The following is a 12,766-nucleotide window of genomic DNA, read 5'->3' on the forward strand; positions in this document are numbered from 1 at the left end:
ACAAAGAAAAGAATTTATTCTTTAGACATTCCTTTAATAAATTAAAAGACAAAGCATGCACAACCAGAACGTTACAGGCATGTAAATACATGTATTCCTGAATGTTATCTTCACTTAGAAGAAAGTTTTCCTCCTTCTTAGAAGGTGTTTAGACACACTTGATGAGCCAAAAGCCATAGCCTGTAGCTGAGCAGTAGATCTGCATGAAGTGAAGACCTTCTCCACACCTCTTCATAACCAATACGACATCTGTTGTTAAAAAACATATTGACATTAAAAACTATTTTTAAAAAGGTTTCCTTCCCAATCTTCCACCATGCAGGACAATTTTTGGTCTCTAGAATCTAGTAGTAGTTACTACAACCAGTATTAAAATGTGTTAATGAGAATGAAAAGTTATACTAGAAGTAAGACTGCCGATATTTAAACGAAACAATAAATTCTGTGCTAAATAAGAGATCCTTGAGGGAGGAAGAAAGAAGAAACTATGAATTCCTTACCAACACTTCCTTTTCCCATTTGTATCTTCTTCACTTACAAAACTTCGTTTCTGTCTGAGTACTGGAACACAATGATCTTTATTGGATTGTTCACTTTGTTTTATTGTCTGCATGCATTTAATTGTTGTGAGAAACTTGCCACATTCTGGAAATCCACATGACCAAGCCAGATCTTCAGCTGTTTGCCCATTCTTATTACATAAACTGAATTTGAGACAAAAAATGAGTTAAGTAAAAGTTGACAATTGTTTAGCCTTTTTTATCTTCCTAACAAAGGCGCTTTGGGCTCATACAAATGTTGGTTGCAGAATAGAAGAGGTAAAGGAAGCATAGAGGAATTCCATTTTTGCTCACTATGTATCCTCAATGGCTAGCACAGAGTACAGCACAGAGTGGGCATTTTATTTTTGCACGAATGAAAGAGTATTCTGTGTTCACTACAATGAGTTAAGTACGCAAAGGAAGTCAGTGAGAACTTCTATAGAATGGCTTTTCTAAACCAAAACTAAGATGTAACACTGCCATGACAGATGAACAGAACTGTATCTCTGATTGCTTAGGATCCATTTTTTATTTATTCAAATTGAATACATAGTATTAGATGTCATTAACAGCCTAAGTTAACATTTAAACGATAACATTAAATTATCAATGGCAAGCATCATGTAATTAAGCTGTAGGAATCTGATTAGTTTAATCCAAGAAAATATAAAATTTGAAGCCACTGATTTCATACTTACTCAATTTGGGCGTCACTGGCTACAAGCAGGCTGAGGCATTCCATGCTTCCAACTTTTGCTGCCTTGTGTAGTGGAGCTTCTCCAAAAACATCCTTACAGACAAAACAGCACATTTTAGTCTTTCCCCGAAACACTCTAGTGGAAGTTGGTGGGTGAAGTCTATTGTTTGAGGAAGCTATTTGAGGAAGCGGGGTTAGAAATGCATTGTACTGGACCGAATTTTTTAATTCTTTTTTTTTTTAAATAAAATTCACTTGGTGCCCTATTAAATACAAAGTTTTCATTAATAAAAATATGTGCAGCCACAGCTACAAACATACATTAAATTTTAAGTGAATAAAAGCAAAATAGAATCCTATAGAAGTAAAGAAATTACAATTTAAAATTCACCATACTTTAATATTCAGTGAAGATGCAAACTACCCTAAGAAAGTTCTGTAAGGAATTGTATTGGTTGTGAGCACGCCTCACAAGTATTGCTATCCTGAGACTTTTAATTTGGTAATGGAGCAAATTGTTCCTTTGGAAATGAACTGTATGTAGACCTTGGAAATTCTGTCCCATGTAGTAGCCAGCAACCATATATCCAGCTAATGAGCACCTGAAATGCGGCTATTCTGAATTGAAATGTGCTGTAAATGTAAAATACACAGCAGATGGAGAAGACACATGAAAAGAAAATGTAAAATATCTATCAGTAATGTTTTATATTGATTACATATGAAATGATAATATTTTGGATTAATTGGGTTAGGTTACTAAAATTTTCATGTTTCGTTTTACTTCATTAATGTGGCTACTAGAAAATCTTAAGTAACATACGTGTCTCACATTATATTTCTATTGGACATCGCTGCGACAGTCATGTTTCTAATAACAAACGACTGAATATCTCGGCGTCTAAGAAATGTTTGTGTGGATTTGGGGTGGAGGGGGGAGGGTTGGTTGCACACGGCAACAATCAGTTACCTAGTTACCTGTTGGTTGAGGTCAGCGCCGGTCTGCAGCTGCCAGAGAAGAAAGCAAGCGAGGCCGCCACCTGCGGCCAAGTGGACGGGCGACTGCTCGCAGGGATCCGGGGGTGCGTTGACGGAGGCCCCGGTCTCCAGCAGATGCCTCAGACTATCCACCTGCGAGAAAAGAACAGCTCCAGCACCGCCCTCGCCTTTGTCAAGGCTCACGCCCTCCCGGGATTGAACATCTTCCTCCACTCCAAAAACCTTCCAACTCTGAAGAGGCTTGACCTGGCAACGCCAAGTGGTCAGTAAGCCATCACCCTAGCTAGTCCTCCCTAGAAGACTTAAGCCTGCAGGGCAAAAGCAGCCTGAGTCTCACCTCGGGGTTGCAATCGAGCAACAGCATCTCCCACCTAAAGTAGAGGACCGGAGTGCTTGGGAGAGCAGAGCGGTGAGGCGCTCGCTGCCGACAAACAGGTAAGAGCACAGGCCGCCCAAGAGCAGGAGAATTTAAAGATCCCCAGGGCCAGCGGGCCGGCCCCTCCCCGCCGCGCCACAGCTCTGGCTGCGCCCCAGCAGCCCAACCCTGGCCTGCCGGCGTTTCTCCGCCCAGCTGCAGCCGCACGTACACAAACACTGACACGTGCAACCGGGAACCCAGAAAGGCTGGCGCGGAGAAAGGAGGAGGAGGCAGCGCGGATCTGCCAGCTGATTGGCCCAGCGTGAGGTGTCAGGCCCGCCCACCTTGGGGCGGGGCCCCGGGCCTCTCCCCGGAGCCCCAGTGCGCGTGCGCTGTGAGGGACGGGATTCCGGGCGGCTGGGCTTCAGCGGCCGCCATGAGGCGCGCTGAGTTCGACACGTCTCACGCTGTCGTGCTCACCTCTTTAGGCCCTTTGGGGAAGCGGAAGTCGCGGGCGGAGGTTTTGGTTTTTGCTGGCACGCACGTAACCAGGAAACCAGGGAGCTACAAGGAGCTCGGCTGCAACACGACCTTTGGAAGCTGCTAAGCTTGGTGCTGGCGCCGTGGTCCCAGCCTCCGGCTCCTGAGGAATGAAAATTCCTTCTTGCCTCACGTTCAAAGTCGCCCCAGGCTTGGCTCTGTCCCTCAAGGCCCTGGACGTTTAGGGAGGAAAGCGGAAGCTGGGGTGGGGGGCGACGGGGGAGGGCAGGCGGAGGGGCTGCTAAGGTGAGCTAAGGGGACGGGTTTTCCCGCAGGGACTGCCCCACCCTAAGCCCCAGCTCCAGCACCCCTCTCGCCTTTGTCCAGGGTCACGGCCTCCCGGGATTGAACATCTGGTTTAAATGGTTTATCAAACCCCACCCTTTCGGGGTTAACATGATACCACGTCCGTTCTGGGAATGATGTAAAACGAGCCAACCACTGTAACGTGTCCCCTCTTGGAGGTGGGTTAGGCGCCGTGCTGGCCTTGCCGCCTGGGGAAGTGTTGAGGGTCCCCAGCGTTTAGCCCTGAGCTTGCCGAGGCGGGAGCCCCCCACTCATCATGGGGAGAGTTAGGGGATAAACGAAGGGCCCGGGCCGTGGACGCTGAGGACCCGTGGGGCTCTTCCCCGTGGGCAGGGCTGACTAGCTCTGAACCGCTGGGGCGTGGCGGGAGGAAGGCCCTCCGGAGCTCTTTATGCTGAGGCATTCCTTTAGCGTGAGTCATTCGTTTTTGTAAAGCTTTAGGAACAGACAGACATCCTGACTTCAAACCGTAGCCATTGACCGCCTATCAGATAATCTCTGGACTCTTTTCCTAGGCACTTTTTTTTTCGGGTTAATCTAGCTGAAAGCTAAAGCTCCAGCCATATATTTGTTTTCCCTAACATCTTCAGCGATTCCCTTCTATCTGCTGATACCTCTGAGAGCAGGACTGAAAGATAGTTTGTTATTATGCTTGTAGAGGACAAGCTCATTGTCCTGTGAAGACAGGTGGCCTTTTAGTTCTAATTCTGGTTACGGTTTATTGTTTATTTTGTAATAAGAGCCATAAAATAATTTTGCAGTAATTCATATTACTAGACTTATGCAGTGATCCAAGGTGTCGACTGAGAGAAAAATGCACAACATGAGAGGTGTGAGTTAAGGTTTATTCAGGGTTTTACTGAGGACTGTAGCTCCAGAGACAGACTTCCGATAGCTCTGAGGACCTGCTCCAGAGAGGTGGGGGGAGGCTAGTTTATATGTGACTTTGTTGTTGTTGTTAGGGAATACGTGCAGTCAGATGTATCTTGGTAAAAGATCACTGCTCGTCACAAAGAACAGATATCCCAAGTTAATGATTATAGGGCTTTTCTATGTATGGGAAGCGGGGTTCATTAAAACTCTTCATGAAATGCATCTAAGGGCATTTTGTTTGTCCAAAGCACAGAGCCTCCCGTTTTCATCTTTAAATTTCCTTTGTCTGAAGCACAGAGTGCCCATCCTGTTATCACCTTAATCTCTTCATCTGAAGCATCCAGTGCCCTATTGTTCAGCGGCTGCAGCAGGTTAATCTCGGAAGACTTGGATGGTGAGCAAAATGCCCTTTGCTCTTTTATTTGCAAAGGGGTAGTTTTAAACGTCTTTGTTTGTATGCATACTCGAACATAAACGTGTATACGTATTTATGTTCAAACATATATATAGAATCGTACTTGTGTTCTTTTTTTTTTTAATATTTAAACTATTCACAGTACCTTTTTATGCTATTTAAAGAATGTCAGAGATACATGAGAGCACATGTCCATATTGCCAATTTTCCTTTTCTCATGTTTTTCAATTAGGTAAGTACTGTTTTTCAAAGCATATAGTAAAGCTTCAAATTTGCACAGATGTTCATTTTCAGGATTTCCTAACTAATACAAGGTATTATCAAAGAAGTTCCTAGAGTTCTAAACATATGTTTTGCAGTCAACATATTATGCAGTGGGATATGTGTGTGATGCATGCGCCTCCACATTAAATCCTTCCTCTTGAAAACAAGATTCTGTTCAGCATGCATTAAATCTGGTAATTATTGTTAACTCCCTGTGACATATTTAAATTTCACAAGGAAAGGGAATGTTGTGAGGAGTTGTTAAAGCTTTTGTCCCTTTAATCACTGCATACTTGTCCATTGCTCATAATGTTTCCAAAAAATTCTTTATATCTCTGGTAAGTATTTGGTTTAGTCTTAAAAATGGGCCTGAAAGCCGTCTAAAAACTGAACAAAGCTGGTGTAGTACAAAAATACACAGAATAAATACATTTGGGGGACAATATCTTACTGGCAAGTAACGAGATTTTACTGAACATGTAGCAAGTGGGATCAGTTTTCTAAAGTGGAAGATGGTCTAAGATGCATATTCAACAGTCACTCTTCCAAGCATTGCTGATTCTACTTATGTTTAATTTGCTGGCAAATGTGTTTGAACTAATCAAATGTAATTCTGCCTTCACTGGCATGTGCAGTCAGGAAATCCATGTATGATCCTTGTATGATTGTAAAAGCAAAAGATTTCCCACAAATAAATTCTTCTTGTGCCTTATTATATAAACCCTTCCAGCCTTGCTTACTCAAACTTCTTGGAGAAGGTGATAAATTATATAGTTATTATAAATAACTGCTGCTCCAGGATATTGTGGCACAAAGGATAGATAGATATTTAGATAGACAGATAGACAGATGGAAGGGAGGGAGGGAGGGAAGGGAAGGGAAGGAGAGGAGTGAAAAGGCAACTCTTCTTTACAAAAGAATTCCAAATACTTCATGTAGACACTCCCCACTCCAGGAAATAGAGATTAACTCTCTCCCCACACTGTCCCCTTGAGTGTGGGCTACGCATAATGACTTGCTTCTGAAGAGTAAGAGTATAGGAAGGGGGGAAGGTAACTTTACAGTGGAGAAACCTGTGAAACACTACCCTGGCCAGGTATTTGTTAATATTATCAGTGATAAGTCGTGATGATAGCATGCACCCCTGATATGATGTGTTGAGAAGAATACTTCATCTCTGCATCTTCCCAAAAGTCCATAACCCAAGTCTAACCATGAGTAAAATATCAGGTAAACCCAGATTGGGAGACATTGTTCAGGATATCTGGCCAATACAAAACTGTCAAAGTTATAAAAAAACAAGGAAAACCTGAGAATCTGTCATAGACCAGAGGAGGCTAAGGAGACATGATGACGTGTGATAACCTGGATGGGATCCTGGAACAGAAAGAAAATTACAATAGTCCCCTGTTATCCGCATTTTCAATTTCTGTGGTTTCAGACCAACCATGGTCTGAAAATATTAAATGGAAAATTACAGAAATAAACAATTCATAAATTTTAAATTGCATGCCGCCCTGAGTAGCATGATGAAATCTCACTCCATCCCTCCTGGGAGGGGAATCATCCCTTTGTCCAGGTTAGTCACCTAGTAGCCATCTGAGTTATCAGATTTACTGGGTTACTGTGTTCAAGTAATGCTTATTTACTTAATAATGGCCCCAAAGCGCAAGAGTAGTGATGCTGGCAATTTAGATATGCCAAAGAAGTTATAAAGTCCTTCCTTTAAGTAAAAAGGTGAAAATTCTTTTTTTTTTTCTTTTTTAAATTATTTATTTATTTATTTTTGGCTGTGTTGGGTCTTAGTTTCTGTGCGAGGGCTTTCTCTAGTTGCGGCAAGCGGGGGCCACTCTTCATCACGGTGCGCGGGCCTCTCACTATCGTGGCCTCTCTTGCTGCGGAGCACAGGCTCCAGACGCGCAGGCTCAGTAGTTGTGGCTCAAGGGCCCAGCTGCTCCGCAGCATGTGGGATCTTCCCAGACCAGGGCTCGAACCCGTGTCCCCTGCATTAGCAGGCAGACTTTCAACCACTGCGCCACCAGGGAAGCCCGAAAATTCTTGATGTAATAAGGAAAGATAAGAAATCAAACACTGAGGTTGTTGAGATCTACAGTAAGAACAAATCTTCTATTTGTGAAATTGTGAAGAAGGAAAAAGAAATTTATGCTAGTTTTGCTGTTACACCTCAAACTGCAAAAGTTACACTTAGTTAATTTTCTAGATTTAGTAATGACAGAAGATACCTAAACCAATATGAAGCTAGTTTTAATAAAACAAGGAACGAAAAATCTCACAATTTCTCACAACTTTATTACTTAATTTTTTATTCTGATCACTATTTAATTTTTTATTCTGATTAACCAATACACTTTAGCTCCTCTGTAAAACACACTGCCGGTTGCATTGATCACTGGGAGATCTTCACAGGCTGTTCTCTAGAATACTCAGTTACTTGGGATCACATCAGTTTGAATTTTTTTCTACACTATAAGGATTATTATAATATGTAATATAATTAAATATTATATAACTGGTGAGATATGGGTGAGAAGTGAGAGCTATAATTTTTAAGGACTAAATTGTATGCTTTCAGATTCCTCAAGTAGCTAAGGAAAATGCTTTCAAAGTAGGTGAGGATAAATCAACTGTAAAGGATGGGTAGAAATAGTTCTACCCTCAAATTGTTCCACAGGCATTTTTCAATTCATATTCCATTTTAAAGAAACATAATCTGGAATTTGTATGCATATGGTTTATGCAAGAAAGACAGTTCTGAACTCTCACATTCATCCTCTATTTAAAGAAATAGCTTCTGACCCTAAGTGAAAAGGTGGGAAAATAACTATATATTTACATATTTTAAGTTAAAATGTATATCATATGTTTGTATACTCACATTAATTTCCACCTTGATTCTTGTTTAATTGATAAACTACAAGTCCCAATAAATACCAGATAAGAGGGCTCTTACTGCATTGATTGTGCAACCTATTTCTTTCATTTAGGAAACAGAGAGTAGCTGAATATATAGAATACCTTCAGAAAAAGCATGCGTTATATTTTTTGTGTAGGCCAGATCTAATTGATATATTTGATATATAATTTATCTAGTGTAGAAAGTTGAAACTCATTTTCTTACAGTAACTCAGATTTGTCAAAATTTGTTAACATCCTACTCAAATTAATCTTTGTCCCTAAGAGGAGAAAATAGATAGATAAAATGTTGGTTTTACTAATCAAGTAATAATTAAAACAACTAAATAACAGTAATATATGATGTCAAGATAAGTTCTACTCAAAGCATATATCTAATATTCTACATTTTCCAGCTACTTTAAATAATGTGTAATTTTTAAGTAAAACAACTGAATTTCAAACTTTTGACACATTTTCCCAAATGATCTAATAAATCATTTTTATTATCCAATTATTTTATGCAGGTGCCATTGATAAATTTCTTACATGCTTAATGTTTTTAAGAACTAAGTAACCAAAATACTTCAAGAATTAGGTCTGTAAGTTGGTGCATCCACTATGGAAAGCAGTATCTATCGCTCTTCCTCAAAGAATTCAAAATAGAACTACCATATGATTCAGCAGTCCCACTTCTGGGCATATAGCCAAAGGATTTGAAATTAGAATCTCAAAGAGAGATTTTTCCCTCCACATTCACTGTGGCATTATTCACAATAGCCAAGACATGGAAGCAACCTAAATGCCTGTCCCTGAATGAGAAGATAATGTGGTAGCTGCGTAAATGGAATATTATTCAGCCTTAGAACCTGGAGGACATTATGCAAACTGAAATAAGCCAGACACAGAAGAACAAATATAACATGATCCTACTTATATGAGGGATCTAAAATAGACTCATAGAAGCAGAGAGTAGAATGGTGGTTACTAGGGGCCTGGGGGGGCGGAATGAGGAGGTGGTGGGCAGAGGGTATACAGTTTCAGTTATGCAGTCCTAGAGATCTGCTGTACAGCCCAGTGCTTACAGCTAACAGTATTGTGTTGTATGCTTAAAATTTTGCTAAGAGGGTAGATCTTATGCTTAGTGTTCAAATAAATTAGATGGGAAGAAACTTTTGGAGATGATGAATATACTTAGCATTGATTGTGGTGATGGTTTCATGGGTATATATTTACGTCCAACCCCATCAAGTTGTATACATTAAATATATACAGCTTTTTATATGTCAGTCACACCTCAAAGTGATTTTTAAAAAAGAAAAAAATTACAAGAAAAGATTTGGGAATATTTTTTAAAAATGGACTTCATCAAATTAAAAACAAAAATCAAGGGATCAAAAGAAACAAAGTGAAAAGACCCCATAGAATGGGAGAAAATATTTGCAAATTATATACCTGATAAGAGTCTAGTATCTAGAATATATAAAGAATGTTTATAACTCAGCAATAAAAAGACAACCCAACTACAAAATGGGCAAAGGATTAACATCGCTCCAAAGAAGATAAACAGGTGGCCAATAAGCACATGAAAAGAGTCTCAACATCATTTTTCATTATGGAAATGCAAATCAGAACCACAAGATACCACTTCACATCCACTAGGATGGCTATTATCAGAAAGATGAACAATAACCCGTGTCGGTGAGGATGTGGAACCCTCACACATTGCTGGTGGAAAAGCAAAAAGCCACTTTGGAAAACAGTTTGGCAATTTCTCAAAATCTTAAACATAGAATTACCATGTGACCCAGCAATCCCCCTCCTAGGTTTATACCCAAAAGAATTGAAAACCTATGTCTACACAAAAACAAGTACGTGAAAACTACCAGCATTATTCATGATAGCCAAAAGCTAGAAACAACTCAAATGTTCATCAGATGATGAACAGATTTTTTAAATGTGGTATATCCGTATAATGAAATATTATTCAGCCAAAAATAGGAACGAAGTACTGGTACATGCTACAACATGCACGAACCTTGTAAACATTATGTAAAAGAAGCCAGACACAAAAGGCCACATACTGTATGATTCCATTTATATGGAATATGCAGAATAGACAAATCTGTAGAGACAGAAGGTTGATTAGTGATTGCTAGGGGCTGAAGGGAGGGAAAGATTGGGGAGTGACTGCTAATTTCTACAGGGTTTCTTTTGGAGTGATGAAAATGTTCCAGAATTAGATATTGGTGGTGGTTGCACAACCTTAAGCAGTTAACATTCACAGCACTGGAGATAGGGCACTAACTAGTAAAGAGGGTCTGGGAAGGTCACCGTCAGTGTCTACTACACCTGCCCTTCCTTTTAAAATCATATATTTCTTTCAGATTTTACATCATCGATTAAGGTCTATAATTTCTATTATAGCATTTTCTAAATTCACTGCATGCTACGCAAATACTTGTCAAGTTTCAAATTATAATTTTATATCTTATCCCAAGATTTGGCAGAAATAAACATAATCTCTTGCTGTTTAAAATCTTCTCTTAGTTCTCATTTTCTGAAATTAAAAAGTACTGAATTTTAGCTTACCCTCTTATGGGAGTCCTGCCATTTTAAGCAATCATGTTAGCTCTGCTTTTTGGAGAACAGTATGGAATACTGATGAAGTACACAGGTGCTCTGGCATCCCAGCTGTCCCGCTTCCCAGCCCTGTGATCTGAGGCAAGTTGCTTAACTTCTTCACTGGTGCCTCAGTTTCCTCTCACATTAAGTGGGCCTCATAATAGCCTGTATTTCATAAAGTTTTGTAGGAGTTAGTACCTGTAAAGCACTTAGAACAAAGAACAAATCCTGGCCTATAGTAAGAGCTCAATAAATCTTTGCTTATATTTTCTAGGTCCTCCCCAAATCTTCTTTTAAGCTACAGCAACAGAAACCCTGTGGAGTATTGTACCCACAGAAGACAACGTGAGTTTAAATGGATTTTGCTTTCTGATTTGTTTCTTTTCTGATGACCTTCCTGAATGTGTCAACTTTTTTCTTAGCCTTTTTGGATACAGTAGCACCTGGGCTTAAGTCTTCAGTGAAATAAAAACTTCTATAACCAGTTTCTGAGTAAACTGATGGTGCTATGGACATCATCCTATTTGGATTGTCTTTCTTCTAAATACTTCACCTAATATTGCTTCACCCTAAAGTTCATTGGAAGCTTTTATATTTACTAGTGCAACCATAGATTTTTGGAATCCTATAATCAAAGAATTTTACATATCTACGGACAGACGTTTTGAAATCCTCTAGTTCAAACTACTTATAGTCTAAACTACAGATGAGGAAATTGACTCTTAAGAAGATTATATGACTCTTCCAAAATCACAGATACTTCAGTGATTTTTTCTCTCTGGTATACTGAATTATCTCCCTTTTCTGTACTTCATTCTCATTAATGAAGCAATTTATTGTCCAAAATAGTATCATAAAATTGTATAAATGCTGCTTTCCAATAATACTAAAGGTCTATTGAGTTCTCTTCACCACCAATCAGGAACCTTTACTGGAAGCTTGTTCCTGATTGGTGAAAGCCTGCTGTAACAGTGGAATTCCGAGGAGTAAGCAAAAAAGCATAGCAACAACTGATTTTGCTGTCTCACTACCCTCAGCCTAGGCCAACCTGGACTCCTTCATCCCAGATGAGGTGGCCTCTACATTTTATATGAAGGCTCTGATTTTCCATTCAACTGTGATCCACCTTATAACATGGCAATCCAATACAGACAGGAAGATAAAACTGAACAACACAGCTAAAATAAAGTGTATTCCCAGGTAAAAGAGACAAATGCTTTCATTTAAAATGGATTAGTTTGATGAGCTTCAGTTACAAGGCAACAGGAAGGTACCAGTGCACAGGAACTGTATCTACAGGCAGTGTCACCAATTCCTACTAGTGGCAGCAGCTGTGGTGGGTGACATGACTCACTGGAGTGTGTGATCTCATAGCCAGAAAGGATTTGCAAACAGCTCTGATCATTAATCCCATGCTGTGGAAACAGACATGGAGGAGTGCTGTGCTTCTCATAGCTATGGAGGGTCCTGGTTTCCTAAGAAGGAATGTTCCCATCCCAGAGCTGGTAGTTTGGTGACCTATCCCTAGGCGATGAGGGGAAGATGCTTTTTATAATGACTGCCAAGTTGGAGTGGAGTCTCTTTTTGCATTTTTCTGGAGGAAGATATTTCTACCATATTATTTTTTAATATAATTTTTTAATTTACAGAATACCCACTGTGGAGACAGGATGAAGTTGACCAGTGAAAAGTTGCCCAAGAACCCCTTTTATACTTCTCTATCCCACTATGCTGCTAAGAACCAAAAACTCTTCCAATGGAGAAAGGAAAAGACTGGTACAAATCCTGATAATATTTTCACTAAAAGTTAATTATGTACACCAGAGCAAAAGAGACAAGAAATATGAGTCTTATTGCTGGCAAGAAAGTGGTTAGTTTACAGTCCTTTCTAGCTTTTCTGTAAGAATCTGTGAAATTGCTTGAACCTACCTGGTAGCAAATCATCAGTGAAGAAGTTTCATAATGAGATCCTGATCCTGATTTTACTTTCAGGACTTTAGGGCACCCTTCTGGAAAAGAGAAGCCAGATGTCAGTTCTAATAAAGAGAACAGTACCATACTTTACTTGAAATTAGCATTTAAAGCTACCATTTTTTTCTACAGACTTAAAAAAATTAAATTGGGGATGGTTAGTTCATCTAGTTAGAGTAGTTCTAATTAAGGCTCAAATTAAGAATTTCACTCACCCACAGGCCAGCTTTGTCTAAAGAATTCCACATAGACTGCATTGCTAG

The 12,766-nt window shown here is 39.8% G+C and overlaps 2 protein-coding genes across 7 annotated transcripts in view; one reads left to right on the top strand and one right to left on the bottom strand.

Moving 5' to 3' along the window:
- Positions 1–13: 13 nt before the first annotated feature.
- ANKRD37 (ankyrin repeat domain 37) lies at positions 14–2,897 on the bottom strand (the record flags this gene model as incomplete). Of its 2 annotated transcripts, XM_082375423.1 has the most annotated exons (5): positions 2,576–2,890; positions 2,218–2,370; positions 1,241–1,332; positions 501–704; positions 14–249 (listed from the first exon to the last, which is right to left on the bottom strand). In XM_082375423.1, coding segments are annotated over exons 1-5 (477 nt in total). In that variant the 5' UTR covers positions 2,603–2,890. The 2 variants fall into 2 exon arrangements, with proteins under 2 accessions (XP_082231549.1, XP_082231548.1); XM_082375422.1 differs by lacking the exon at positions 14–249 and having other exon boundaries at positions 497–704; positions 2,576–2,897.
- Positions 2,898–3,077: 180 nt separating this feature from the next.
- LRP2BP (LRP2 binding protein) overlaps positions 3,078–12,766 on the top strand; it is a 42,570-nt gene continuing 32,881 nt past the window's right edge. For all 5 annotated transcript variants that reach the window (XR_014239177.1, XR_014239178.1, XR_014239179.1 and 2 more), the window contains exons 1-3: positions 3,078–4,709; positions 10,807–10,877; positions 11,570–12,308. Coding sequence is in view for 2 of the 5 variants with exons in the window: in XM_082375363.1 (XP_082231489.1) it covers positions 12,203–12,308 (106 nt within the window). In the remaining 3 variants the exon portion in view is untranslated. The remainder of the gene's footprint in view (positions 4,710–10,806; positions 10,878–11,569; positions 12,309–12,766) is intronic.

The sequence above is a fragment of the Balaenoptera borealis genome (assembly GCF_965194805.1).
Source record: "Balaenoptera borealis genome assembly, chromosome: 21".
Lineage (NCBI taxonomy): Eukaryota > Metazoa > Chordata > Mammalia > Artiodactyla > Balaenopteridae > Balaenoptera > Balaenoptera borealis.